General features: G+C 50.2%; 2 protein-coding genes and 1 non-coding gene across 16 annotated transcripts in view; 2 read left to right on the top strand and 1 right to left on the bottom strand.

The window, feature by feature from the left end:
• Positions 1–19,139, top strand: part of CHD3 (chromodomain helicase DNA binding protein 3) — a 28,421-nt gene extending 9,282 nt beyond the window's left edge. For 4 of the 14 annotated variants that reach the window (XM_032280406.1, XM_032280405.1, XM_032280403.1 and 1 more), the window contains 36 exons: positions 343–626; positions 864–994; positions 1,143–1,293; positions 1,455–1,648; positions 1,970–2,203; positions 2,388–2,591; positions 3,852–4,063; positions 4,740–4,871; positions 5,263–5,362; positions 5,776–5,967; positions 6,106–6,306; positions 6,660–6,797; positions 7,043–7,164; positions 7,312–7,485; positions 7,605–7,746; positions 7,994–8,125; positions 9,029–9,146; positions 9,350–9,474; positions 9,679–9,910; positions 10,229–10,395; positions 10,834–11,011; positions 11,494–11,559; positions 12,012–12,097; positions 12,248–12,381; positions 12,945–13,089; positions 13,263–13,425; positions 13,519–13,640; positions 13,738–13,873; positions 13,990–14,091; positions 14,279–14,407; positions 14,800–14,908; positions 15,097–15,229; positions 15,536–15,777; positions 16,813–16,976; positions 17,230–17,356; positions 17,848–19,139. In XM_032280406.1, the coding sequence (XP_032136297.1) occupies positions 343–626; positions 864–994; positions 1,143–1,293; positions 1,455–1,648; positions 1,970–2,203; positions 2,388–2,591; positions 3,852–4,063; positions 4,740–4,871; positions 5,263–5,362; positions 5,776–5,967; positions 6,106–6,306; positions 6,660–6,797; positions 7,043–7,164; positions 7,312–7,485; positions 7,605–7,746; positions 7,994–8,125; positions 9,029–9,146; positions 9,350–9,474; positions 9,679–9,910; positions 10,229–10,395; positions 10,834–11,011; positions 11,494–11,559; positions 12,012–12,097; positions 12,248–12,381; positions 12,945–13,089; positions 13,263–13,425; positions 13,519–13,640; positions 13,738–13,873; positions 13,990–14,091; positions 14,279–14,407; positions 14,800–14,908; positions 15,097–15,229; positions 15,536–15,777; positions 16,813–16,976; positions 17,230–17,356; positions 17,848–18,088 (5,662 nt within the window). In that variant the 3' untranslated portion in view covers positions 18,089–19,139. The remainder of the gene's footprint in view (positions 1–342; positions 627–863; positions 995–1,142; positions 1,294–1,454; positions 1,649–1,969; positions 2,204–2,387; positions 2,592–3,851; positions 4,064–4,739; positions 4,872–5,262; positions 5,363–5,775; positions 5,968–6,105; positions 6,307–6,659; positions 6,798–7,042; positions 7,165–7,311; positions 7,486–7,604; positions 7,747–7,993; positions 8,126–9,028; positions 9,147–9,349; positions 9,475–9,678; positions 9,911–10,228; positions 10,396–10,833; positions 11,012–11,493; positions 11,560–12,011; positions 12,098–12,247; positions 12,382–12,944; positions 13,090–13,262; positions 13,426–13,518; positions 13,641–13,737; positions 13,874–13,989; positions 14,092–14,278; positions 14,408–14,799; positions 14,909–15,096; positions 15,230–15,535; positions 15,778–16,812; positions 16,977–17,229; positions 17,357–17,847) is intronic. The other 10 variants (XM_032280416.1, XM_032280409.1, XM_032280407.1 and 7 more) reach the window with 10 other exon arrangements.
• On the top strand, positions 12,514–12,652 carry LOC116553571. Its single transcript, XR_004269813.1, has one exon.
• A 1,549-nt stretch (positions 19,140–20,688) lies between the features above and the next one.
• On the bottom strand, positions 20,689–23,488 carry RNF227 (ring finger protein 227). Its single transcript, XM_032280396.1, has 2 exons — positions 21,714–23,488; positions 20,689–21,613 (listed from the first exon to the last, which is right to left on the bottom strand). The coding sequence occupies exons 1-2, from the start codon at positions 22,228–22,230 to the stop codon at positions 21,558–21,560; spliced, it is 573 nt and encodes a 190-aa protein (XP_032136287.1). The 5' UTR covers positions 22,231–23,488; the 3' UTR covers positions 20,689–21,557.
• Between the last annotated feature and the right edge of the window lie 4,508 nt (positions 23,489–27,996).

The following is a 27,996-nucleotide window of genomic DNA, read 5'->3' as shown; positions in this document are numbered from 1 at the left end:
TTTTATTTTAATTTTTTGTAGAGATAGGGTATTGCTTTGTTGCCCAGGCTCATCCCGAACTCCAGAGCTCAAGCAGTCCTCCTGCTTTGGCCTGGCATTACAGGCGCAAGCCATGGTGCCTGGCCTGTATTTCTTTTTTAATGCTTTTTTAAACCTGTTCTTTCCCCTTTTTTAAAACTTATTTTTATTTGTTTATTTTTTTAAATGGCTGTTTCTCCTAATAGGACATATTCTCACCACCCAGGAATCCTAGCATGTACATAGATTTAATTGATGAGGGGAGATGGCAGTGTTCCCAGACCATCTGTGAAGGGTCCGAGCTTTCTGCTTTTATATTTACAGGCCCCTAATTGCTAAGAAGAATCCTAAGATCCCAATGTCTAAGATGATGACCATCCTTGGGGCCAAATGGAGAGAATTCAGCGCCAACAACCCCTTCAAGGGGTCAGCAGCTGCTGTGGCGGCGGCAGCAGCAGCAGCAGCAGCAGCTGTAGCTGAGCAGGTGTCAGCTGCTGTCTCATCGGCCACCCCCATAGCACCCTCCGGACCCCCCGCCCTTCCACCACCCCCTGCTGCTGATATCCAGCCCCCACCCATCCGAAGAGCCAAAACCAAAGAGGGCAAAGGTAGGGAACTCTCTTCCAACAACTGTCATCTCACCTTCCAAACCGCATGTCTTCACATTATAGTCTGGAACTCTCGCCTTCCCAGCCCTGATTGCTGGAGGAGAAATGCTTTCCAGGAAGTGGGGCTTAGTGAAACCATAGCCTACAGAGGAGTCCAGAGGCCTCTGTGACCTCCATTATTCTAGGATGTGTCATGACCTCCACTTTTTCCTCTTCTCACCCCCACTCCTCATTCAGGTCCAGGCCACAAGAGGCGGAGTAAGAGCCCCCGAGTGCCTGACGGACGCAAGAAGCTTCGGGGAAAGAAGATGGCACCACTCAAAATAAAACTAGGGCTGCTGGGTGGCAAGAGGAAGAAGGGAGGCTCGGTGAGTGACCTGTCCCTGTCTGCTAAACACCTGCGGGCCAAGGATCCAGAGGCAGGGATCTGTGAGGGAAGCCAGAGCAGAGAGCCAAAGGCCTGGGGAGGGCGTGGAATCAAGTCTGCCTCACTGACGGCCACGGGGCTACGGGCAGTATGTTTTTCAGAGTGACGAAGGTCCTGAACCAGAAGCTGAGGAGTCAGACCTGGACAGTGGCAGTGTCCACAGTGCCTCAGGCCGGCCTGATGGCCCTGTCCGCACCAAGAAACTAAAGAGAGGCCGGCCAGGAAGGAAGAAGAAGAAGGGTAAGGAGTGCTGGCTGCATGTAATCCTGTCAGTTAGCCGTTCTCTCATTCCTTTGTTGTCTTTCTTATTTTCAATTTTGACTTCTCTCTTCAATCCTTCTCCCTCTCTCTCCATCTCCCCCTGCCCCACTTCCTTATCCCTCCACCGGGGTATATGACAGTCCTGGGCTGTCCTGCAGTGGCCGGGGAGGAGGAGGTTGATGGCTACGAGACAGATCACCAGGATTACTGTGAGGTGTGCCAGCAGGGTGGGGAAATTATTCTGTGCGACACCTGCCCTCGTGCCTACCACCTCGTCTGCCTTGATCCTGAGCTTGACCGGGCTCCTGAGGGCAAATGGAGCTGCCCTCACTGTGTAAGTACCTAATGCCGGTATCTGATGGCCCTGAGGGACCCACCCATCTCTTTCCCCCTTGGTTTCACCTACCCTCTTCCTACCCCAGATGGCTGAACTTCTTAGTAACAGATGTCCAAGCGTCCAGGATCCTAGTGTATTCCTTTCTCCCACACCTTTGTTCCCAGAATCAACATTTTTGAAACTGGTGTGTCCTTTTCCTTAGTTTCTGCCAGTCTTCTCTGCATTTCTAGAATTCAGGTGTCCTGTCTTTGCCTGTATCTTTCAGTTTCACTCCTTAACTTCTTCCATCTGTCTGTGTGTCTGTCCTTGACTCCCTAGGAGAAGGAGGGAGTCCAGTGGGAGGCCAAGGAGGAAGAGGAAGAATACGAAGAGGAGGGAGAGGAAGAAGGGGAGAAGGAGGAGGAGGATGATCACATGGAGTACTGCCGTGTGTGCAAGGATGGCGGGGAGCTCCTGTGCTGTGACGCGTGCATCTCCTCCTACCACATTCATTGTCTAAATCCACCCCTGCCTGACATTCCCAATGGGGAATGGCTGTGTCCCCGATGCACAGTGAGTGGAACCATCTCCTCTCTGTATTTACTGTCAGGCCTGACCCTTTCCCCCATCACTGGGGCCCTCATGTCCAGCTTTTCCTTTCTCTACACTCCCGAACCCTTGTGGGACCCCTGTCCTCTCATCTAACAGTGGGTTCTTTCCGCCTTTTTCCTCCTCCTTGTACGTGTCCATCCTAAAGTGCCCCGTGCTGAAGGGTCGAGTGCAGAAGATCCTGCATTGGCGGTGGGGGGAGCCACCTGTAGCAGTGCCAGCCCCTCAACAGGCAGATGGAAATCCAGATGTCCCACCACCCCGTCCTCTTCAAGGCAGATCGGAGCGAGAGTTCTTTGTCAAGTGGGTAGGACTATCCTACTGGCACTGCTCCTGGGCCAAGGAGCTTCAGGTACTAGGACCTTTTCTTTCCCTCTCCCCAATGACCTCATTTCCTGCCGTTCTCTCCCTCTCTTACCTCTCTATTTGTGGGGCTTCCGTACCCTTTGTTTTCTCTCATCTCAGGCCTCTGGCCTTTATACCCTACTTGCTTAGTTTCCATATGTGATTCTTTAGGTCTAGAGTCCTCTTGCTCCCAATCTCCATTAGCTTTCTTCCCTTAGATATAGTATAGCCTTTCTTAACTTTATGTCCTTCCTTGTCTATCTTTGTCCATGTTTTATACTATTCTTGGCTGGGCATGGTGGCTCACACCTATAATCCTAGGACTTTGGGAAACCAAGGCAGGAATATTGCTTGAGACCAGCCTGGGCATCATAGTGAAACCCCATCTGTATTTATTTTAAAATTCTCAATTTTTATAACCCCATTCCCTATCTCCTTTTGCTCGTAACAGCCCCACCCAGGCCTTATCTTCTGAAACTGTTGCATCTCTTTCAATTTAGGTATTCTCCTGTTTTGGCATTTGTCTCTAACCCATCCTTTTTCTTTTTTGAGATGGAGTTTTGCTCTTGTCGCCCAGGCTGGAGTGCATTGGCATGATCTCTGCTCACCTCAACCTCCACCTCCTGGGTTCAAGCAGTTCTCCTGCTTCAGCCTCCCAAGTGGCTGGGATTACAGGCATGTGCCACCACGCCTGGCTGATTTTGTATTTTTAGTAGAGACTGGGTTTCTCCATGTTGGTCAGGCTGGTCTCGAACTCCCTACCTCACCAACCTCAGGGGATCCGCCTGCCTTGGTGTCCCAAAGTACTGGGATTACAGGCGTGAGCCACTGCACTCAGCCTTTTTTTTTTTTTTTTTTTTTTGTGACAGAATCTTACTCTATTGCCCAGGCTGGAGTGCAGTGGTGCAATCTCAGCTCACTGCAACCTCTGCCTTCTGGGTTCAAGCGATTCTCCTGCCTCAGCCTCCTGAGTAGCTGGGATTACAGGCGTGTACCACCACACCTGTCTAATTTTTGTATTTTTAGTAGAGACGGGGTTTCGCCATGTTGGCCAGACTGGTCTTGAACTCCTGACCTCATGTGTTCCACCTGCCTCAGCCTCCCAAAGTGCTGGGATTACAGGCGTGAGCCACCGCGCCCAGCCAATCCATCCTATTTCATAGTTCCCTTTTCCCATCCCATTCCTCCTGTTGGCCTCTTCCCCATTCTCTGTTGTCCTCTGTGGATGTTGAGACAATCTCTTCCCCTTTCTTCTGTGCCATGTCAGCTGGAAATCTTCCATTTGGTAATGTACCGAAACTACCAGCGGAAGAATGACATGGATGAGCCTCCACCCCTGGACTACGGCTCTGGTGAGGATGATGGGAAGAGTGACAAGCGGAAAGTGAAAGACCCACACTATGCTGAGATGGAGGAGAAGTACTATCGTTTTGGCATCAAGCCAGAGTGGATGACTGTCCACCGTATCATCAACCACAGGTGAATCTTTGGTCCAAGGGAGGTCGGACCTGGTATGTGACACTATTCTTACCATGGTGATGACCCTATGTTAGTATTTGCTGATTAACCAAATAATGAATCTAATCTTTACAACCTCTGCTGTTGCTCCAGCCTTTCTGGCCTTATTTCCTCCAGGTGAATGGGAGAAAATAGGAGATAAGTCCGGCCAGGCAGTGCCCCTTTTATCCTTTGCCTCCTGTCATCTCCAGTGGCATAAGACATGGCACATGAGTCTGGGGATAAGGGCATGAAAGCAAAACATGCGAAACATGATTCATCCATACCAGTGTTTTGAATATTTCTTTTTCATAGTACTTACTACTGCCTAAAGTTACCATATTTATTTAGTTATTTCAATGCTGCCTTCCCCACAAGACTCTGAGCTCCATGAGGAAAATACTTAGTGATGAGGTGAACAAATGATATAGGGAGGGATCTCCAGGAATGTTTTGTGACAGTTGATTTTTAGGATACCATCCTGAAAAGGTTAGGCTGCCACTTCAGCTATTCTAAACTCCCTTCCAGCTGCCCACTGTTGAAGGCTGGGTGACAGATTCTGCATGTTTGCTGATAATTGCATATCTCAGGCCTTATTTCTGTTTGTGATCGTGTTTTTTTTCCCTCCTGCTCCTCCTCATGGCCTCCTGCCCCACAGTGTGGATAAAAAGGGGAATTACCACTATCTAGTGAAATGGAGGGACTTGCCATATGACCAGTCCACGTGGGAGGAAGATGAAATGAATATCCCTGAATATGAAGAACATAAGCAAAGCTACTGGAGACACCGGTGAGGGAAGGAGCTTGTGGATTAGAGGGAGTCTGAGGATGAGGGCATGAAAGCTAAAGCTCCAGCATAAAATGAGGGTACAGTAGGGACTGATTCAACCTGGAGTTTAGGGCGGTGGCCACCTGGCCTGGGTTGTTTGAGATGGGCTTGGTAAAGAGGTCGCGTAAGGAACAGAAACAAGTTCTGGCTGAGTGATGAAGAAGAGGATGCTCAAGAGTAAGAGGGTTGGTTCTTGAGGTGAAATCCAAAGGGTGAGAGTAAAGAGCCTGGGAAAAGGAAATATGGGAAAATCTAGGTCATGGACAGTGGGAAGTAGGTCTGGAATGGGTTCAGAAAAGAAAGTGCAGGGGTCCCAAGGACCAGGCCTCACTCAGACTCACTCTTTTTCCAGAGAACTAATTATGGGGGAAGACCCTGCCCAGCCCCGCAAGTATAAGAAGAAGAAGAAGGAGCTACAGGGTGATGGGCCTCCCAGTTCTCCCACTAATGATGTGAGTCCTCTCAGTTGGCATTTCTTGTTTCTGGAGCCATGGTGATTGAAGATTTTCCAAGAGCTACTGATGGAACTTCCCAGAGATTCAGTAACCTCCGTGAAAAGTAGCTCTTCCTTCAGCATCCAGCGTTGCTTCAAGAGTTGCTAAGAATTTGGCCTGAAAGGGCAGAAACCACTAGAGATAGCTCACTGAGGGCTTTTTCACCAGCTGGCCCTTCCCCATGGTGCTGCTGGATATTGTCTTATGGAATGAGGGAGGGGGCTGAAGACTAGATGTGAGAACTTTCATAAACTCAGACCATTGTAAAGGGAATTGTAATCCAACTTGGTATCAGTGCCAGGGAGGAAGAGACTAAGACTGGAGGAGCCGCTGACTATTTCTTTGAGCTTTCTGACTTTTTGTCTCTATAGCCTACCGTGAAATATGAGACTCAGCCGCGGTTTATCACAGCCACTGGAGGCACCCTGCACATGTATCAGCTAGAAGGGCTGAACTGGCTACGCTTCTCATGGGCCCAGGGCACCGACACCATTCTGGCTGATGAGATGGGGCTGGGCAAGACCATACAAACCATCGTCTTCCTCTACTCACTCTATAAGGAGGTGCTGGCTTCTAGGCCCTTGAGGGGGACAGCCTGGACTGGGGAAGTGGGGAGGGAGGAAAATGGAGTGTAGCAGGCAGAAGACTGGGGTATACAGCCTCTGGCCTAGACTTACGCTGCCCCCATTCTTGACTCACAGGGCCACACGAAAGGTCCCTTCTTGGTGAGTGCCCCACTCTCTACCATCATTAATTGGGAGCGGGAGTTCCAGATGTGGGCACCCAAATTCTATGTGGTGACATACACGGGTGACAAGGACAGCCGGGCCATCATTCGTGAGAATGAATTCTCCTTTGAGGACAATGCCATCAAAGGGGGCAAGAAAGCTTTTAAGATGAAGGTAAGCCCTTCTACCTCATATCCCCTAAGACCTCAAATCTGTCACTTCCTTTCCTCAGCCAGTTCAGTTTCTCTATTCCCCATTCTCTTCACCTTTCTCTTTCTGTTCCTCCACCTGTCCTTATATCTCTGCAGTACTATCTGAGAGATGTGGCAGGTATTCCCAGGGGCATACATGGATCTGTCAGTACTGGAATTATGGGCAGAAGTTTGGGGACCATGGTCTGTAATCCCTGCTTAGAGGACAGAGTAATGGCTCCTGTTAGGAGCCACAGTCAGGACAAGCTGTGGTTCGGGAGGTGTAGGTGCGTGGTTGTCAGGTGGCAGCTGAATAGGCAATATTTATGTTGGCAGAGGGAGGCACAGGTGAAGTTCCATGTTCTCCTGACATCGTATGAGCTGATCACCATTGATCAGGCAGCACTTGGTTCCATCCGCTGGGCCTGTCTTGTGGTGGATGAGGCCCATCGACTCAAGAACAACCAGTCCAAGGTGAGTGACTAAGAAACTTGAAGTTGTGGACTCCCACTTGCCCGGGTCCTAAAAAACAAAAAAAGTTTCAGACTACTTTCTGTAGTCTGGAAGGACGTCCAGGTTGGAAAAGGGAAAGGACCAGAGATTTGGGGCCTCTGATCCTGAGGGAAACGGGAGCTGGGGCAGGGAAAGGCCGATGCTGTGGGTCGGTTACTTGCCACTATAAAGCCCATTCTCCTGCCTTGCTTTGCCCCATCTTTTAGTTTTTCAGGGTTCTCAACGGTTACAAGATAGATCATAAGTTGCTGCTGACAGGAACCCCATTGCAGAATAATCTGGAGGAGCTCTTCCATCTCTTGAACTTCCTCACCCCAGAGAGATTTAAGTAAGTGGTTCCCTAAGCGTAGTTGGTAGAGGTAAGAGGTGGAGTAGATAAAGTGAACTGGTAGAGGATTAATCTGAGGTGGATTGAGCCTGAGATCAGGGCAAAGAACTTGCCAACCTGTTAATTTTCTTGTCTCTTGGCTCTAAGCAACTTGGAGGGCTTCCTGGAGGAGTTTGCTGACATATCCAAAGAGGACCAGATTAAGAAACTGCATGATTTGCTGGGGCCACACATGCTACGGAGGCTCAAGGCAGATGTCTTTAAGAACATGCCAGCCAAGACAGAGCTCATTGTTCGGGTGGAGCTAAGTCCCATGCAGAAGTAAGATGCAAGTCGAGCTGCCTGGAGTAGGGGTTGGGGATTGATGGTAGCTTTCCAAGTGCAATATTGTAATTGCTTCCTTTATTATGTTTCTTTTACACCCCTTTGCTGGCCTTTAGGAAATACTACAAATACATCCTGACTCGAAATTTTGAGGCCTTGAATTCACGAGGTGGTGGGAACCAGGTGTCGCTGCTTAACATCATGATGGATCTTAAGAAGTGCTGCAACCATCCATACCTTTTTCCCGTGGCTGCTATGGTAGATACGCAGAGCAGGGAGCTGATGGACACCTGCTCTCTGGAAACATGGGTGGGGACTAGTTGGGAGGTGGGTATTGAGCCACAAGGGTGGAGCTGGGCTGGAAGGCCAGGGACTGCATCTCTGAGTGGAGTAGGAATTGGGAACGTGTGGAAGTTGGATTCGGGCGTTTGGCTTTCCAGGCATGGTAAGAATATGTGGGCATGTTTCCCAACTGACCTTCTCCTCCTTTCTCCTCCCTTTTCAGGAGTCCCCAAAACTCCCCAGTGGGGCTTATGAGGGTGGGGCACTTATTAAGTCGTCTGGGAAGCTCATGCTGCTACAGAAGATGCTGCGAAAGCTGAAGGAGCAAGGACACAGAGTGCTCATCTTCTCGCAGGTGACCTGTGCCCTTAGCTGTCTTTATATCTGCTTTCTCTTCCCTCTCCTCACCCTCCAGACTTTAATTTTTTACCCTTTTCCTGTGGCTGCTCTGGTATGACATGAGGAGATTCTTCCTGTAAGAGTTTCTTGTATAGTCAGTTTATTCTTGGCCTCTGATGCCTGTTCTTAAGGTTGTTGGAAGTTGAAGTCTGGCTCTAGTTCCTTTTCAGCTGCATGGGGGAAGGGTGAGGGCGAGCCATATGCCTCCTTAGGGACCGGAATCATTTTTTCATCTTATTGGCAGGTGAGGGTGAAGGGCCACTCTGTACATACAATGACACAATTGTGAACAGATTTTCAGGGGGGTTCCTAGATTTCCCTGAAACCTTTTCATGGGTCTCAGAGAACCTCTGCCTTAGGAGAAACAATCTCAAATCAAGACAGTGTGATAAGAGGGCCAGACCTCGTGGCCACGCCTATAATCCCAGCACTTTGGGAGGCTGAGGCAGGAGGATCACTTGAGGTCAGGAGTTCAAAACTAGCCTGGCCAACATGATGAAACCCCATCTCTTCTAAAAATACTAAAATTAGCCAGGCATGGTGGTGCGCACCTGTAGTCTCAGCTACTAGGGAGGCTGAGGTGGGAGGATCACTTGAACCTGGGAGTGGACGTTTCAGTGAATCGAGGTCATGCCACTGTACTCCAGCCTGGGAGACAGAGTGAGACTCCATCTCAAAAAAAATATGTATATGTATATAAAAGAGAAAGTGACAAGAATGTGGAGTAATGAGGCTGTTAAGACAGGGCAGGGGTTCAGGTGTAAGGAATGGGGTTGAGTTTGTCTAAAGGAGTAGTTAGAACAAACAAGCCATCCCACCACCTTATTATTCCAGACTCCATCCTTTTCTCTTGCTCTAGATGACCAAAATGTTAGACTTGCTTGAGGACTTCTTAGACTATGAAGGCTATAAGTATGAGCGCATCGATGGTGGCATCACTGGTGCCCTGAGGCAGGAGGCCATCGATCGGTTTAACGGTGAGGGAGATACATTGGTCCCTGGGTGGGTGTGGGAGGCCTGAGAAACCTGTGCTAGGTCCCCGGGATGGGAGGGGGACTGGCTTGGGGGACATTGGAAACTTGAGTTGGGGGCATGGTGGTTTGTCGTCAGAGAACGTCTAGGAGCAGGTGGACAGAACTACTGGGTACGAGAAAAACCTGATCCAACTCTCACCTCCTAGCTCCTGGGGCCCAACAATTCTGCTTCCTCCTGTCCACCCGTGCTGGGGGCCTGGGCATCAATCTGGCCACGGCTGACACTGTCATCATCTTTGATTCTGACTGGAACCCCCATAATGACATCCAGGTGGGAATGGCATCCTGGAGCCCCTGCACCGTTTAGCAAGGAGATATGGGTTCATGGAGGGGGGTGGCATGCTCTGGGGTCAGAAATGAACCTCTTCTGGGAGGGGAGAAGACCCTTCTTCACCAGCTTTCTTTCCTGCACATGTGGGCCTCTTCTCCCCAGCCACTCCGCTGGTGCACCCACCAGTTTCTCTTGCCCCTGCAGGCTTTTAGCCGGGCTCATCGGATTGGCCAGGCCAACAAAGTGATGATTTACCGGTTTGTGACTCGTGCGTCAGTGGAAGAGCGGATCACACAAGTGGCCAAGAGAAAGATGATGCTCACACACCTGGTGGTGCGGCCTGGGCTGGGCTCCAAGGCAGGCTCCATGTCCAAGCAGGAGCTGGACGACATTCTCAAATTTGGCACCGAAGAGCTGTTCAAGGATGAAAACGAGGGTGAGAACCTTTTCTGCAGCTCCCTGAAAGCAGGCCCCTGCTCTCTCAGGAGCACTTCCGAGCCCCCTGGGGAGAGAAAAACAACTCTTCTCTGCAGCCTTTGAAGAAAGGAGAGCCCTCTTTTAGTAGTCCTTGGAGGAAGGTTGGCCCCTTTCTTTGCATGTAGGGTTAGAACAAATAAAACAAAAACCTTTCAACACTGGCTCCCAGAGAAAGAGCCTTCTCCAAAGGCTCCTGTGAAAAGGATGCAGAGTAGAAGCTTTCCCATCAGCCTTAACTTTGGAACCCAAAGTTCCCTTTTGTTTTCCCTCTCACCAGGAGAGAACAAGGAGGAGGACAGCAGCGTGATTCATTATGACAATGAGGCCATCGCTCGGCTGTTGGACCGGAACCAGGATGCAACTGAGGACACTGATGTGCAGAACATGAATGAGTATCTCAGCTCCTTCAAGGTGGCACAGTACGTCGTGCGGGAAGAAGACAAGGTGAGAGGCTGTGGGGGCCAGACAATCTATCCCAGGCCATCTCCAAAAGGCAGTATCCTTTACTTGGCCTTGAAGTAGGAGTGTCCCCCTGAGAGCAGTAGTGGTCCTGAAACAACAACTTCATCTAATGAGACTGGACTTCAGAGAGAAACCTAGGCACAGACAGCACTGGTAAACACAGAAGGATACCTTCTGAGATGGTGCAGGAGAAACATGGTCAGAAGGGATTAGAGGAGAGATTGAGAAAACATGAGGAGAGAACATTGCAGGTAGGAGATGGCATGGAACATGTGCAATGTCTAGAAAAAGTATGCAGAGTTAAGAAACTCCAGGAATGGTGAGACCGGATTGGGCTGACGCAGCCGAGGAGGGATTTTGTTGCAGCAGAAGGATTAGCAAAGGAGACTCCCAGTGTTCATTCATTCTGCTGCCCTTCAGATTGAGGAAATCGAGCGGGAGATCATCAAGCAGGAGGAGAATGTGGACCCTGACTACTGGGAGAAGCTGCTGAGGCATCACTATGAGCAACAGCAGGAAGACCTAGCCCGGAATCTAGGCAAGGGCAAGCGGGTTCGCAAGCAAGTTAACTACAATGATGCTGCTCAGGAAGACCAAGGTGAGGACTGCCCCAGATGCAGGCAGTGAACAGGGAGGAAGTGATGATGAGTAGGGGCTTGAAGGCTGGGCTCTTTAGAGGGCAAGAGAGAAGCCTAGAAGTTAGAGCCTTCCACTGCTAAAAGGGAAAGACAAAGTAGAGTCATTAGGAACTACCCGGAGGCCAGGGGGGTTTGCAGGTGACTGAAACTGTCTGGTGGTTGCACCACCAGGCATCCTGTGGACGCCCAGGGCCATTGCTTAGAGTAGGTTCGGCAGGAGAACCAGAGGTGCCCAGAGACTGAAAGTGGGCAATGAATGGAGAAGGCTTAGGATATGTAGCTCCCAAGTCAGACTTTGGGCAGTGTCTGGCATTCCCAGAAGAGCCAAGGCCAGAATAAAGGTAGACAAGTCTCCGAAGGGAGGAATCCAGCCACAAAGGGCCCCTGCATGGGCATATCCCGAGAACCTTCACTGACCACTGGGCCCTCTCCACCCTGACAGACAACCAGTCAGAATACTCGGTGGGATCAGAGGAGGAGGATGAAGACTTCGATGAACGTCCCGAAGGTGGCATCTCTTTTCCTGACTCTACCTCACCTCTTTCCATTTTATTTTCCAGTTTGCTTTAAGCCCACTGTTTTTATACTAGTAAAAAAAATGTTTTGTGTGTGGAAGAACTCAAGATTGCAGATAAGCAGAAAGAAAGAAATGTTCATAGTCTCTCTGCTAGTAAACTTCAGCGTGTGTATCCACATAGGCTAGATCAAGAAAGCTTGTTTCATTTTCCATTTCCACTGATAATCTGACCTGTGTCAGATATCAGCTATTAATTTTAAAATATGACTGGTCCTTTTAGACTCACTGGGTTAGTAGTTCTGAAGTGCTTGGGAGAGAATTGGGAGCACCTCAAACATGACAGGAATGTTCCTGTGTTCTGTGTCTTGTGGAAATGAGGTGCTAAGGAGGACAGGCTTAGAGGAGGTGGTGGATTCTCTAACTGATGTCATCCCCACCCTCAGGGCGTCGACAGTCAAAGAGGCAGCTCCGGAATGAGAAAGATAAGCCACTGCCACCACTGCTGGCCCGAGTGGGGGGCAACATTGAGGTGAGAGCTGAGCCCAGAGTTCGTGAGTTCTGCAAGGAGGGCACGAGGGCCAGGGGCTGGAAACTGGAGCCTGAGTCACTGAGGGTGGAAAGGACAAGACCTAAGAATGCTGGACATCCGTTACCACTGCCCCCTTCCCCCCACCCTCAGGTGCTGGGCTTCAACACCCGTCAGCGAAAGGCTTTCCTCAATGCTGTGATGCGCTGGGGGATGCCACCACAGGATGCCTTCACCACGCAGTGGCTGGTGCGGGACCTGAGGGGCAAGACTGAGAAGGAGTTTAAGTGAGTGTGGGTGACACAGGGATGAGTTGGACGCAAGGGTAAGAGCTTTGGGTATTACTTTCTTCCTCATGGCCACCACATGATGTGACCTTACTCAACTGATAAACACCCTCCCTGCCGTACAACACTTCCTGGCTCGATTTCCTGGGGGGTGGTCTCAGCCTACTCCACCTCCCCTCAGCCGAGCCTAGAGTAGAGGGGCCAGGCATCCTCCCCAGAGGAGAGACGTTTGAGCAAGGAGCCTCTCCACGGCTGTCCCAGCCTCACATTTACTTGGCCACAATAACCTGGCAGGAGGAGCTGGTGGAAAGGATGAAGAGCTGACTGATGGGGCCCAGGAATGAAGTACCAAGGCCAAGGGGAAAGACTTGGGGTGGGGCACGGGAGGACAGTTAGAATTTGGAAGGCTGGTAATGGTAAGAGTGAGAAGCCCAGGGGAGGAGCCCTGGAGCACCTGGAGATTTGGGGGTTTGAGGGTTCTCAGTCATCCTTGCGCCTCCCTCATATACCCTATACCTTTTCTTTTGCTCCCCTAACCCTCCTCCCACCCCCATGCTCCTTAGGGCCTATGTGTCTTTGTTCATGCGCCATCTGTGTGAGCCTGGGGCAGACGGCTCTGAAACCTTTGCCGATGGGGTCCCTCGGGAGGGGCTGAGTCGCCAGCAGGTGTTGACCCGCATTGGAGTCATGTCTCTCGTCAAGAAGAAGGTAGCAGTCTTCCTCTCCCCCAAAGAATCAAGCTGACTGCTTAGTCTCTGTCCTTCCTCTGCCTCTGTCTCTGAGTTGTAAGCTTGCACTGGTGTGAGATGGAGGAGACTGGAGCTTCCTGTGTGTAAGTGCCTGGAGCTGACACACCTGTGCCTCCCACCCTCCCCCCGCAGGTGCAGGAGTTTGAGCACATCAATGGGCGTTGGTCAATGCCGGAACTGATGCCCGACCCCAGTGCTGACTCTAAGCGCTCCTCCAGAGCCTCCTCTCCTACCAAAACGTCTCCCACCACTCCTGAGGCTTCTGCTACCAACAGTCCCTGCACCTCTAAACCTGGTAATCAGGAGTCAGGATGGTGGGAGAGACAGAAAGGGAGTCAGGAGTCAGGGCGGGAGAACCTCTGCCTTTATCACTGTCCTTTCCCTGAAGCTACTCCAGCTCCAAGTGAGAAAGGAGAAGGCATAAGGATACCTCTTGAGAAGGAGGAAGTTGAAAGCCAAGAGGAAAAGCCAGAGAAGAACAACAAAATTGGGGAGAAGATGGAGACAGAGGTGTGTGGATTCCCCTGTAGAGCAGGAGGGGAGGGGGCTTGGAGGCCAGGTGCCTAGGAGCCCTCTGGCTCATCCTGACCCCATTGTCCTCTTCCAGGCTGATGCCCCCAGCCCAGCCCCATCACTTGGGGAGCGGCTGGAGCCAAGGAAGATTCCTCTAGAGGATGAGGTGCCAGGGGTACCTGGAGAGATGGAGCCTGAACCTGGGTACCGTGGGGACAGAGAGAAGTCAGGTGGGTGCATGGCCTTAGGAGTGATGGGGGATTAGAATTTGGGATTTATTTCCCTCTTCTGGGGTCAGGGGATGAGGGTAACATCGTCCCTTCCTATCCCCTGCCCCCTCCCACAGCCACAGAGTCGACGCCAGGAGAAAGGGGGGAGGAGAAGCCGTTGGATGGACAGGAACACAGGGAGAGGCCGGAGGGGGAAACAGGGGATTTGGGCAAGAGAGGTAATGGGTGGAAGGACCAAACACCTGGGTCCCTGAGGGCATCAGGGGAGGTGGAGTCTGGGGAACCGAATGCTTGGGTCCTGGGGGGGTAGCTGTTCAAAAGGCCAGTATAGTACAGTACAGATAGTAGTCTTGGGACCTGGGAGGAGGCTGTCCTGAGCTGTGAGCTTTGCCCTGTCTGTCCTAACAGAAGATGTAAAAGGTGACCGGGAGCTTCGACCAGGGCCTCGAGATGAGCCACGGTCCAATGGGCGACGAGAGGAAAAGACAGAGAAGCCCCGGTTCATGTTCAATATCGCAGATGGTGGCTTCACAGGTTGGGGAGACTCTCGCTGCTTTCTGCTCCTCACGGGGATCTGCTCATCCTCATGGGGTTTCTCGTTTTGCCTGAGGCTTCCTGCTACCTTTAATTCCAAGTAAATTCCAATGAAGTATGTTGCATGCTGACTCCGATCCTTGCTCTAAATCTCTCTTTAAGTATCCCTCCTAACTCCAAAGCTGGCTCTAATCCCACCTTTATTCTGATTTCTAACTTGAACCTGGTTAGTAACTGATTTTGTTCCTAACTCCTAAACTAACGTTTACCTGTTCCTCTTCTGGGTCCTTAGTTCTCTTCCATGATTCAGTTTCCCCGTGTCTACCTGTCTGTTGGACTGAGTGCAGTCTACAAACCCCTGTTTCCTCTTCTGTCTGCTGCCTTCTTTTCAGAGCTTCACACACTGTGGCAGAATGAGGAACGGGCAGCTATTTCCTCGGGGAAACTCAATGAGATCTGGCACAGAAGACATGACTATTGGCTTCTGGCTGGGATTGTCCTGTATCCTTTGATATGCATGCAAGAAGAAGAAGGTTCTCTCAAGCTGGAAAAAAAAAAGGATGATGATGTCACACTCAGGGACAGGGGCTGGTGCCACACTTTGGGGAGTCAGGTGGAAAGGAAGAAGTGTTCAAAGCTAAGCCCATTCCTGTTAAATTCCTTGATGGTCCCCTTTCCTTCCTTGGTAGCCATGGCTACGCACGGTGGCAGGACATCCAGAATGATGCTCAATTTGCCATTATCAATGAGCCATTTAAAACTGAAGCCAATAAGGGGAACTTTCTGGAGATGAAAAATAAGTTCTTGGCCCGGAGGTTCAAGGTAGGAATGAGGGAGGAAAGGAACGGGTTATAGAGGGGCTTGGGTCAGAAGTGAGATCAGATCTAGCTGGAATTTAGGGAAGGTTAACACTTTCAGGGCTGAGGTGATGCTTGGGGCAAGACCAAAGTGTAACTTTGTGCTTGGGAGTGTGGTCTGGGTCAGGGTTGATGCTAGGTTTTGCAGCTGGGAATGCTCTGGGCCAGCAGTGAGGGCCGGGTGGGTGTCCTGCTGTGTCCGGTCCCCCCATCCCCCACTCACCCACTACTGGCAGAGCCCTGGCATCACCTCTCAACCCTGTGCCCTCAGCTCCTGGAGCAGGCGCTGGTGATTGAGGAGCAGCTGCGGCGGGCGGCCTACCTGAACCTGTCGCAGGAGCCGGCGCACCCCGCCATGGCCCTCCATGCCCGCTTCGCCGAGGCCGAGTGCCTGGCCGAGAGCCACCAGCACCTCTCCAAGGAGTCGCTGGCGGGGAACAAGCCGGCCAACGCCGTCCTGCACAAGGGTAAGGGCCGCGGCGGCCCCGCGCGGGGGAGGGCCCACAACGCTGCGTAAGTCTTCACCCCGCACCCCTCAAAATCTTCCCAACCCTCTGACCCCGCTACCCTCTGAACCACCCCCCTCTGACCTCTAACCCCACCCCTGCCCACCTGGCACCGCCTTGGATTTTAGCCTCTAGGACTTGTGCAAGCCAGCCCTCATCCATGCCTGATAGCATTCACATCTGTGCCCCATAGAGGGACCTGCCCCAAACTCCATGTCCCCTCCACACAACGGGGCCTCTTTATTGGCGGTGCCTGCCATACTGCTAACGTCATCCAGTTAGGGGCCTTGGCCTATGTATGCACCATACAAATCCTTGGTTCTGATAAAACAAATCACATTCCCTCACATCTCTCTCACCCCATGTGGCAGACACTACCACCCATCTGACCCTATCCCATGAAGCTTCCCTTTGACCTTCGACCTTCGACCTTTCCTCCTACCCCCTCTTACCCTGCCAATGATAGAGATTATGTCCCAAAGCCCTCTAACCGTCTAATCCTGCGTGATGTAGTGACTGACTCCTGGCCCCTTTGATCCCTGTTCTAATTCCTCGAATCTGTAATACTGACCTTCTAACCTCCCTCTCCCCTTACATATGAAAACCTTGATTCGTTAAAGCTTTGACACCACTTACCACCTCCCATGCCTCCTGACTATTTCCTCCCCATCATCCCCAACCCCAAACCTTGCTCTTCCAGTATGAGATGTTCTGACAACTCCCCGCCCCCATGTTTTCCAATGTCCCCCCCCATCCTCCTTTTCTTCATACTCCCTTTTTCTTTCTTCTTTCTTTCCATTTGTCTTCTGTGGTCATCTGTTCTCTCTGTCTTTCTTCCTGATGCTTTTTCTTCTCCCCTGAGTTGCTTCCGTTTTCTGTCTACTTGTTTTACTTCCTTGATTTCTGGTTCTTTGACATCCGTATCCTTCTCTCTTGCTCTTTTTCTGCCTGTATCTGTCCATCTGATGCCTCTTTTCCTGGCTCCATCTCTCTATTTCCCTGTCTTTCTCTTCCCCTTCTTTCTCTGTGGCCCGGGCCCCAGTTCTGAACCAGCTGGAGGAGTTGCTGAGCGACATGAAGGCGGACGTGACCCGCCTGCCAGCCACACTGTCGCGAATACCCCCCATCGCAGCCCGCCTTCAGATGTCCGAGCGCAGCATCCTCAGCCGGCTGGCCAGCAAGGGCACGGAACCTCACCCCACACCGGTAACCCTCTTTCCCCCTAACTCCAATTTTTCCTGTTTGTGTTCCTCCTGCACACATACAAACACTTCCATCAGAATCCTATACAATATGGAGAAATAACTTGCTAGAACACAGTCGTCACCCTTGAGTGAGTCTCCCTGCCTGTGTGTCCTACCCTCAGTAGTTGTAGAGTGTGCTTGATAATGTCTCTCCTGCAGTTTCTTTCCTCTCACAAACTATGAACTAACTCCAACTTCTGCTTACTCTGTTCCAGGCCTTCCCCCCGGGTCCCTACGCTACACCTCCGGGGTACGGGGCAGCCTTCAGCGCCGCACCCGTAGGGGCCTTGGCCGCCGCAGGCGCCAATTACAGCCAGATGCCAGCAGGGTCCTTCATCACAGGTCAGCTGGTGTTTTCCTACTTCCTGCTACTCACACTCCTCCTTTGCCACATTTTATCTCTGCTCAGCTGCCCTTTAACTGCCCTAGTCCATCACATTTCCTTGGTGATGTCTGGTGTTTTATGGGATAGAGTTGTTCTAGGCTGTCCCTCCCATCCCTTTCTTAACCCCTCTTCTATCCACTTTATCAAAAACCAGAGTTGTAGTAGTTCTGTGGCTTGGTGTCTTCTACCCGAGCCACCTCCTTCCGAGTTCCTTCAAGGGAAAGTGAGTATGAAACCCGAGGGGGTATAGTGAGAGTGGGAACACATGTTCAATCATGTGGCACAGAGTGGAATCTCAGGGAAAGGGGTTTGCCCTAGTCTTCCCACCTTTACCTGGGGCAACTCGAAATGGCAGGAAGTGACCTAGAAGTGAGCATATACCCTTGTCATGAAGTGACGTTTGGGAGTGATGTGGGGATTAAACTTTCCTTACCCCCTTCCCAAACAGCCGCCACCAACGGCCCTCCAGTGCTGGTGAAGAAGGAGAAGGAAATGGTGGGGGCATTGGTATCAGACGGGCTGGATCGGAAGGAGCCCCGAGCCGGGGAGGTGATCTGTATAGACGACTGACTGGATCCCAGGCCTGCCCTTCACCCAGGCCCCGTCCCCGAGGCCGACCCCCAGCTCAAGCACTGGGGCCTGCTGCCAACCCTCCGCCTTCCCCACCCCTTGGGCCATCACTGGGCTAGGAACCCCTTTGCCCTTCTCTGCAGCTCCTCTCTTCAAGAAGGGCCCTTTGTCTTTCTCCACTCCCACGCACCTTTCCCACCAAGCCTTGAAGACTGTGCTGGTGAGAAGAGGTCTGGGTGGGAGATGGTTTGCAGGGTCTTCCAAGTACCTTCATCCCCCACTGCCAAGTATACACAACTTCCCAGTAAGTGGTTGTGGGGAGGAAAGAGGTGGAGCCTCCCCAGTCGTTTCCCTGCAGTATCAGCTCCATCTCTTGCAGAAGTGGAGGATTAGCCTTGCCTGGCCTTTAGGAACTTTTGTGGGGAAGACAGCTTTGAAGAGAGGAGGGGGACTTTTAGAGAGGGACGAAAATGAGCCCTGGGAGGGAGGAAGGGAAGAGGAGGGGTGGCTGCATGTTACCTTCCCTACCTCTCCCCACATGGAGGGTGGAGCAGTTATGAGGGAGGAAGTCAATTGCTGTTCAGCCTCAGAATAAAGGCGCCGTTCACTGGCTCAGTTACCTCCTGTGTACCAGCATCTTGTGTTGGGAATATTCCCCCCTCTCTAGGGACCAAGGACCACTCCTACAAAAAGAGTAATGGTTGGGTGATACTCCCTCAAGCCAAAGAGGAGCTCCCCAACCTGTTCTAGGGACCCAGGTAACCTAGAAGGGTGGGACAGAATACAGTGGGCCAGACATGGGGGAAGCTGCCAGCTCTGGGGCCCAGGTTCCTGGAAGACTTTACTACCCTCCCTCCTCAAGGCCTAGATACAGACTACATTCGCTAAGTCAGGCAGGGGACCTAGTCAGGGTCTTGGGACCTACCTTGTCGTTGGGACCAGAGCAAAATAGTGGAGGGCAGGTTAGGGAAATGTGGGCACATCCCCCATGCCAGGAGGGGCCAGGGAGAGTGGCAGTTTGCATGGCGAACCCCCCACTTCCTCTTTGCTGCCCCTTCACCTTCTTGCCACCCCTTTCCCAGTATCTCTTCACACCCACTCCTGGTCTGTCCTGATCCCCTCTTCTGTATCAGGTTTATTGGTTGTACATATAAATTATACTTTCCTTTCTGTGTGCTCTGTTATTTTTTATGGGGTGGCGGGGAGTTTTTGGGGGGAGGGATAAGAAAGGTTGTTGCTTTCTGCCTTTTCTTTTAAAAAAAAAATTATGGCTTTTTTTTTTCTCATTTTTATCTCTTGGATCATTCACTAAAACTGAAGTTCTTCCAGCCCCAACTATGTGATAGGCTCAGTGTAGAGAAGGAGGGTGAGCAGCAGATACCTACATGGCTTCAGGCTGACTTCAGAGAGAGTGGGACTTACTGGACAGAAGTGTAGTGGGAGGAGTGCCTAGCAAGATTCGAAACTGCCTTCCAGCCATCCTTCTGATCATCCTTTCCACCTTCAAGTTGCTTAGTTCCCCTAAGAGTCAGTAGAGGTCACTACAGCTCCACAGGTTCAGTTCCAGTATGAAGCAAAGGCACACTTTTTTTTTTTTTTTTTTTAAGGAGGGTCAGCTCTGTCTAGCTTACCGAAGATTTGAACTGCTAAGCACCTCCTGGATGTTTATTGTTCATTAAACAGAGCCCCTCAGAGATTGAGAGAGGCCAGATACTTAGTTCACAAGGCGATTGTATTAAAAAATAAAAGATAAAAACCAAACAAATATTTATTGAGTACATACTATACATTAACACTGCTGTTGGCCCTGGAGATAAAACAGTCACAAGTCAGCCCTTGCTCCGATGGGGCTTACGCTCCAGTGGGGACACCCACAAAGCATGAAAATAAAAGCAGTAAAAATAAAACAGGGCATTATGTTACTGAGGGGTGGGGTAAAAGGCTCTACTACGTTGAAGGCAGAAAAAGGCCTCTCAGAAGAGGGAGGATTAAGCTGAGACATAAGAACAGGAAAATGCCAAAACAGGGTTACAAAAATTGAGGTTTATTCCCTGTAAATATATACAAGTATGATCTGTCAATAAAAAACAATATATTTTTAAAAGTTTGGAGACCCCTAAAAAAATTGAAGTTAATAATAAGTTCACATTTTTAACTAAAAAATGTAACACAGTAGGTTAGGATTTCTTCAGCAATAGAATGTTACTTCACAACTTTAGATAAAATAATCTATCAATCATAGCTATTATGCTTTAAATATTCTACCTACAGATGGTGATATCCTAAAGAGTCTAGGATCTAGACCAATGGTACTTAAATTTTCACATGCACACAAATCACCTGGGATTTTTAAAATGCGAGTCTGGCAGGGCGCAGTGGCTCATTCCTGTAATCCCAGCACTTTGGGAGGCCTAGGTGGGTGGTTCACCTGAGGTCAGGAGTTTGAGACCAGCCTGGCTAACATATCGAAAACCCCATCTCTACTAAAAATAGAAAAATTAGCCAGGTGTGGTGGCAGACACCTGTAATCCCGGCCACTTCGGAGGCTGAGGCAGGAGAGTTGCTTGAACCTGGGAGGCAGAGGCTGCAGTGAGCCTGGGGCGACAGAGCAAGGCTCTGTCTCAGAAAAACAAAAAACTCTGCCAGAGTCTGATTCAGGAAGTCTGGAGTGGGATCCTGGAGTGAGACTGCATTTCCATCAACAGTACACCAACACTGCTGGTCTTTGACTATGACTATATGGTGGTAAGATACAGGATTTTAAAATAGAATTTATGGCATATATACAACAGGTGATGTCCCATTATGGGATACAAGCTTAAAATTGTAAAATTGTATAAATATCTTTTCAATAGCACCATTGTTTCCCTGTGACTGTAAAGATAACACAGATAATAGCAAAAGTTTGAAATATGATGCCTTTCCCAAATGGCTCTCCCTTCCTACTTTGATAGGCTCTAATTAGGTACCTTACATAAATGCCCTGTGGAATTTCTGATACCTGCCCTAGCAGGTTGAAGGGAGATTCAAAAATGAAGTAAGGCTCCTAGTCATAGTCATAGGCAGGGAGCCATCTCAATTTTTGGAGCACAGAACTGGGAGTGGGGAGACAGCAGGCATACCAGCACCCTTACATGCCAGAGAAGTGAGATTAACATGACGCGAAAATTAGCCTCTTCTCTCCCGTTCCATCTTAAAAAAAAAAAAATCAAACCATTGACAAAGAATTGCTAAAATGGGACCTGTTGCTCCCACACACCAGAGCCACCCTGGACAAAAGCCAGAGTCCCAGCTAAGAAAACAGTCTGCCTTCTTCCCACGGTAACGTAGGCTTTGTTTATATCATTCCTTGGCCACTCCATCCTGGAAATGTAAGACTGGCACAGTCAGTAGATGGGGGCGAGTTCGTCTAGGAGCCTCCCCAACTCAGCATCAACACCTCCCAGGGCGTTCCCTCCTGCCCTGGACTCATCTCTCTCATCACGTGCCAATCCTGGGATCTGAGAGAGGGTAGTCTTGGCATCAGCCCCCGCAAGGCTGCAGCTCCCACCTGTAGCTTCCTTTGGCTGTAGCTTCCGAGTTCCTCGATTACAACGTGCAATGGGTCAGGTGGGCAATGTCTTTGATCTCCGGACAGTAGAGCACTGCGGGAAAGAAGAAGGGTTAGTGGCAGCAGAGCAAGCCAACGAACCCCAGCGTTCCTCGGCGCTCTCTCCCCTGCATCCTCCCCTGGCAGCCCCTCACCGTTGCTAGGCAGCGGACGCCGCCAGCGGCGCGCGGGCGCCAGGACTCTGTCCCAGAGCCTCCGGAGGACGCACCACCCAGCGCTTCTAGGCCCCGCCCCCTTCTCGCTCTCCCTTTCCTCCTCCGCCTCTCCTTCAGCGTCGCCGCTTTCCTTGGCCGGGTTCCCCGCCTCATCTCGTTCGCACTCGGCCCGCGCTTTTTTCTCCAATCGCGACCACAAGTCCGAGTCGAAGGCGATCTCCGCGACGCCGCCGCGCGGGAGCGGCGAGGGCGCCCGGCAGAAGGGGCACTTGATCACGCGGCGCAGGCGCACCACGCGCGCGGCAGCCCCGCCGCCGTCCCCGCGCGCCGCCAGCTCGCGGAGGCAGGCGGTGCAGAGCGTGTGGCCGCAGCGGGCACGCGCCGTCCCGGGCAGGCGGCGGGGCGCGCGGACACCGAGGTTGAAAGGGCGGTAGCATATGTTGCAGTCCAGCTCGCCCCGCTCCGGAAGAGAGGGCACCCTCACCAAGAGCTGCATCGTGCCCGCCGCGGATTCGAGGACGTCGCTAACGCTGCTGTCTCCGTGGACAAAACGAGCAGACCCTTCTGGGGCCGGCGCCGCGGCCTCTTTCCCCTTTTAATAGGGGAATAAGTGAGGCTCCACCCTTCGAAGAGTCATGCCTTGATCCGGCCGCTCCCCGTGGTGGCACGTGTTGGGGCGGTGGAGGTGTGAGGCCAGGAATGACAGCGATGGTGGAGTGGGGGAGGCGGCCCAGACCATGCCAGGACCAGAGCCCTGGGGTCCAAAGCACCCATCCACTCCCTTCCTCTCCACTCCCAGGGAGTGGGGTGGAGCTTTCCTTCTCCCCAAAAGCAGTGCCAGCACTCCTTAATTCTACTATGTGCAAATCCCCAGGTCCTTTTCTGTTCCTGAGCCTTCTGTAATTGGCACAGGTTTCTAAAGACCCCTTGGCCTATTCAGTTTGCTCACAGTGAGTTTCACAATCCCACCCAGTTTCCTAACACTGCCCATTCTGCCCAACCGTTAGTGGTCCCCTGGGCCTTTGAATCTATTTCGTCCTCAGTTCTCATTATACATGAGCTCTCTGTGTTGCTTGTAAGGCTGGCTTCCTAAATTTCATTCTCCTCAAACTGCTCAACCCTCACTGATAGCTCAGCCTAAGGAGGGACCTAGATTCCAGGGCTATGGCTTTAGGAATGCTGGGAATCCTTTCCTTCCGGAGGCCTGGACACCCACACATCATCATGGCCCCAGCAAAGCACCCCAGCATGAGCTCTGACTCAGGGGTCTGACTTCTCCCCCTGGTAAACAGGACATGGCACTCACAACCCACATTCCCTTCATGGTGCCACACCCATACACAGCTGCCTCCTCAACCTCCTCTCCTGAATCTGAAGCCCAGGTTCTGTTGTACAGGGTAATAACACAGTCTAGAGCCAGCTGGCTTGAGTTCAAATCCTAGCTTCCACCTCTTTCTAGCTGTGACACTTTGGGCAAGTTACTTAATTTCTCTGGGCCTTGGTTTCCTAAGTTATAAAATGTGGATAATAATAGTGAGGACTGAATGAGCTTATATGAGGAAAGTGATTCAAACGGTGTCCAGTACACAGTAAGCACCAGGTAAGTGCTATATTAGCTAGTATGATTATCCTGTGCCACCAGCCTTTATTGTATTTGCTTTAACTTCTCAGTACCCAACATTTTCAACACCCATCCTTCTTGACCAATATGTACAAAATGGGCTTCTCTACACCCATGGCATTTACCAGCTATCACAGGCAATGCAGAGCTGGCTTTTTAACCTAAATTGTTAAAACCTACTACGTAATCTTTTTTGAGGAGGTATATCATTATTATCATTATTATTATTATTATTTTCTTGAGACGGAGCCTTGCTCTGTTGTCCAGGCTGGAGTGCAGTGGCACGATCTTGGCTCACTGCAGCCTCTGCCTCCTGGGTTCAAGTGATTCTCCTGTCTCAGCCTCCTGAGTAGCTGGGATTACAGGAACATGCCACCATGCCTGGCTAAATTTTTTGTATTTTAGTAGAGACGGGGTTTCACCGTGTTCCCCAGGCTGGTCTTGAACTCCTGAGCTCAGGCAGTCTGCCCACCTCAGCCTCCCAAAGTGCTAGGATTACAGGTGTGAGCCACCTCGCCCAGCCCCATTATTTTTAAGCAAACATTTCAGAACTTTTGAATGGTATTGTCTGTGATCATGGGAGAAGCTGTCTACTTATTACAGTGATGCTCTCACAATTCAAAACTTTTCTGTCTTAAAAGGACTGGTAGAGCTGGGCACCGTGGCTCTTGCCTATAATCCCAGCATTTTGGGAGGCTGAGGCAGGTGGATAACTTGAGGTCAAGAGTTCAAGACCAGCCTGGCCAACATGGTGAAACCCTGTCTCTACTAAAAATACAAAAATTAGCTGGGCATAGTGGCTCACACCTGTAGTCCCAGCTATTCAAGAGGCTAAGGCATGAGAATTACTTGAACGCAGGAGGCGGAGGTTGCAGTGAGTCAAGATCACACCACTGCACTCCAGCCTGGGCAATAGAGTAAGACTCAGTCTCAGTCTTCAAAAAAAAATTAAATAAAATAAAAAAGGGGGTACTGGTACATGTCTATTGTTAATAAATACATGATAAAGTACAAAACAAAAGACTATGAGGAAATGATAACTTTACCAAGCAGCGCCCACAATCAACTGTACCCTCCATGGTAAGCATTACAGGCATGAGCCATTGCACCTGGCCCATCTTAATCTTTTAAGGTAGATTTGATGATGTAAATGCTCCCAAAATGCTAGATAGCCTAAGGCTCGAGACATCAGTTGCCTGCTCCACAGCCCTTGTTGTTTATCTCCAAGAACCCTAATGGATGACCTCCATGTCCAAATCAGCATTTCTTCCAGTTTTCCGCCCCTTTATTTGCCCAATTCTAGAAACCTAGATGTTATCCTTGGTCTTGCCCTTGCCCTTGCTTTCCTGTACTGACCCATCAGCAAGCCAGGTCTATTTTGCCTCTTAAATATCTCTCTAATCACTTATTTCTCTCCACCTCCACCATACCACCCTAGTCCAAGCTGCCACCGTCTCTCGCTTAGGCTCTAGCAGGAACCTCCTAACCAATCCCCATGGGCACTCTGGCCTTCTGCAGGCTTCTCTCTGTATTTATAGTAACCTTTCCAAATTTCAAACCCAATCATGTCCTACCACCCAGTCCTTCCATTCTTGTTTAAAATCTTTTAGGCGGGGTGTGGTGGCTTATGCCTGTAATCCCAGCACTTTGGGAGGCCAAGGCTAGCAGATCACCTGAGGTCAGGAGTTTCAGACCAGCCTGGCCAACATGGTGAAACCCTGTCTCTACTAAAAATACAAAAATTCAAAAATTAGCCAGGCGTGGTAGTGGGCACCTGTAATCCGAGCTACTAGGGAGGCTGAGGCAGGAGAATCCCTTGAACTGGGGAGGCAGAGGTTGGAGTGAGCTGAGGTCATGCCACTGTACTCCAGCCTGGGCGACAGGGCAAGACTCAATCTCAAAAACAAACAAAAAAACTTTTAATGTGGTGGCTTAATCATGGCCCCAAATTCCTCTGCAATGTGACTTTGCTGCTTCTCACATCAGAACTGGGGTCTCCTTCTCTGTCCCTTGAATCTGGGCTGACCTTGTAAATAGCTTTGAACAACAGATGTGGCAGAAGTGATGTGTGAGTTCTGGAACCTAGTCCTTCAGAGGCCTTGTAGCTTCTGCCCTTGTCCCCTTGGAACACTGCCCTGAGACCACCATGTAAGGATGAGGCTACATGGAGGAGTGCCAGCCATACCTGCTGGTAAGGCCATTATGTATTTTCCTGCTCAGTTGTCCTGCTGTTTGAGTGCTGGGAATCGTTTGAGTGCAGCCATGTGAGTGAGCCTAGGTGAAAATGGCAAAGGAACTCCCAGCCAGCCCACAGAATCGTGAAAAAGAGCAGTTTTAAAAAGTTATTTCTGCTGAATGTGGTGGCTCACACCTGTAAAACTAGCACTTTGGGAGGCCAAGGTGTTTGAGATCAGCCTGGGCATCATGGTAAGAACCTATCGCTACAAAAAAAAAAAAAACAAAAAACAAAAAAAAAAACAAGCCAGACGCAGTGGCGCACATTGTCCCAGCTACTCAGTAGGCTGAGGTGGGTGGATCACTTAGGACATCGAAGCTGCACTGAGCAGTGATCGCATCAGTGCACTTCAGCCTGGGTGACAGAGTGAGACCCCATCTCTTAAAAATAAAAAACAGCTAAAACCAGGTTCTTGTTACATGAAAAAACAAAAAGAGGAAAAGGAAAAAAAAAGAAAATAAATAAAAAGTTATCTCAGGCCACTAACTTTGGTGGTGATTTGTTGTGTATCAATAGATAACTGATATAGAGGGATTCCTACCGTTTTTTCCTAGTATGATAAATATAATATTTTTTGAGACAGGGTCTTGCTCTGATGCTCAGGCTGGAGTGTAGTGGCATGATCTTGCTCACCGCAGCCTCAGTCTCCCAGACTCAAGCCATCTGCCCACCTCAGCCTTCAAGTAGCTGGGACTACAGGTGTGAGCCACCATGCCCGACCAATTCTTGTATTTTTGTAGAGATGTGGTCTCCCCATGTTGCCCAGGCTGGTCTTGAACCCCTGGGCTCATGTGATCCACCTGCTTCGGCCTCCCAAAGTGCTGGGATTACAGGCATGAGCCACTGCACCCGGCCTAGATAAATATAACATTGTAAGGTACCCTGTAAGCCCCTGTATGTTCTGAACTTACCCATGTCTGTCTGTCTTTCTTCCTCCCCCTTTCTTTTCTTTCTTTCTCTTTTTCTCCTTCCTTCCTCCCTCCCTTCCCTTTCCTTCCTTTCTTTTTTTTGAGACAGTCTTTCTCTGTTGCCCAGGCTGGAGTGCAGTGGCACAACCTTGGCTCACTGCAACCTCCACCTCCCGGGCTCAAGTGATTCTCCTGCCTCAGCCTCCTGAGTAGCTAGGACTACAGGTGGGCATCACCACGCCCAGCTAATTTTTTTTATTTTTTTTATTTTTATTAGAGACGAGTTTTCGCCATGTTGGCCAGGCTGGTCTCAAACTCCTGACCTCAAGTCATCCACCCACCTCGGCCTCCCAAAGTGCTGGCATTACAAGTGTGAGTCACTGGGGCCGGCCATTACCCATGTCTCACTTTCTGTTCCATTCCTCTCTAGACACTCTGGCTTTGGGGACTTTTGGCTTGTATGTTCCTTTCTGCCACAGGCCTTCATATGCTCTTAACCCTCTTGCTTAACCCCTGTTAACATCTATTCATCCCTCAGCACTCAGTGCAGCCTCATCATGTCAGATAACCACTGTAGACTCGGTAACACCATGTGCTTTCCTCTGGACTTTGGACAACTGAAGTTTGTATTTATTTGGCGGTTCTGTGATTGTCTCTCCCCTCAGCAAGATGTATGAAAGTTGTTGAGAGTCTGGTTTTGTTCACCCTTATATCCCTGGGCCACACCATAATAGGACTGAATAAACAAATACTTGCTAAATTAATGAATGATGTGAGCGATAAATATGGCAAATGTCTACATACAAAGGAGGTGTGACACTAAAGGAAGGTTTTGTTGTTGTTGTTGTTGTTAAATCAAGGGATTTCCAAACTGCCTCTGAAGGTAATTCTAGTAGTGTTTTTCAGCAAAGGAGCAGGCTTCATTAAAATACCTGCATAGCCCTCTAAGATAACTATTTAAGGGGAATACTATTTGGGATTGATTAATTCTTGTATGTTTGTTACAGAATAACTAATCATAGTTTAGTCATACATTTTACTTCCTTGTTTCCTCCACAGTCTTGCAAAATGAGTGGGTGATGATGGGGGTGGATGTAAGTATTAATTGGTTGATGCGGTTGGCTGCTAATCCAGTAAATGGCATTCTGCTGACTTTTTTCTTTTGGAAATTGGTTTTACTCTGCTCGCCCAGTTTTTGGATCAAGGCAGGAGGAGGATGGGTAGAAGGGAGATGGGGAGGTTCTATTTATGGAAGGCAGAGCTCATCTTCCTCTGTCTTGTGACCTTTAAGGTTGTAACTTTCCACCCAGTTCTGTCCCAATGAAATGATAACATCTTTTCTTCTCTCTATTCCCTCAACCTCAGACCATTCTTCACTTTACCTGTCCACCAAATCATAAAGCCTCAACCTCAGAATAGCATTTCCCACTCAGCCACAAGTTCCTTGGCATACGTGTGGGTATCAGTGAGAGAGAAATGAGAGGTACAAGAAAGAAG

The sequence above is a fragment of the Sapajus apella genome, unplaced genomic scaffold, assembly GCF_009761245.1.
Source record: "Sapajus apella isolate SASKATOON/1434 unplaced genomic scaffold, GSC_monkey_1.0 scaffold12, whole genome shotgun sequence".
Taxonomy (NCBI): Eukaryota; Metazoa; Chordata; class Mammalia; order Primates; family Cebidae; genus Sapajus; species Sapajus apella.
Note: the sequence above shows the minus strand (reverse complement) of the source record. Positions and strands in the feature narration are given on the sequence as shown.

What these genes read in the sequence shown, in the direction of transcription:
- RNF227 (XM_032280396.1), bottom strand. Translation starts at nt 22,230, where the DNA reads ATGCAGCTCTTGGTGAGGGTGCCCTCTCTTCCGGAGCGGGGCGAGCTG. An exon ending in GCGTCCGCTGCCTAGCAACG is followed by an intron (nt 21,614 to 21,713) that starts GTGAGGGGCTGC and finishes TCTTTCCCGCAG; the next exon opens with TGCTCTACTGTCCGGAGATC.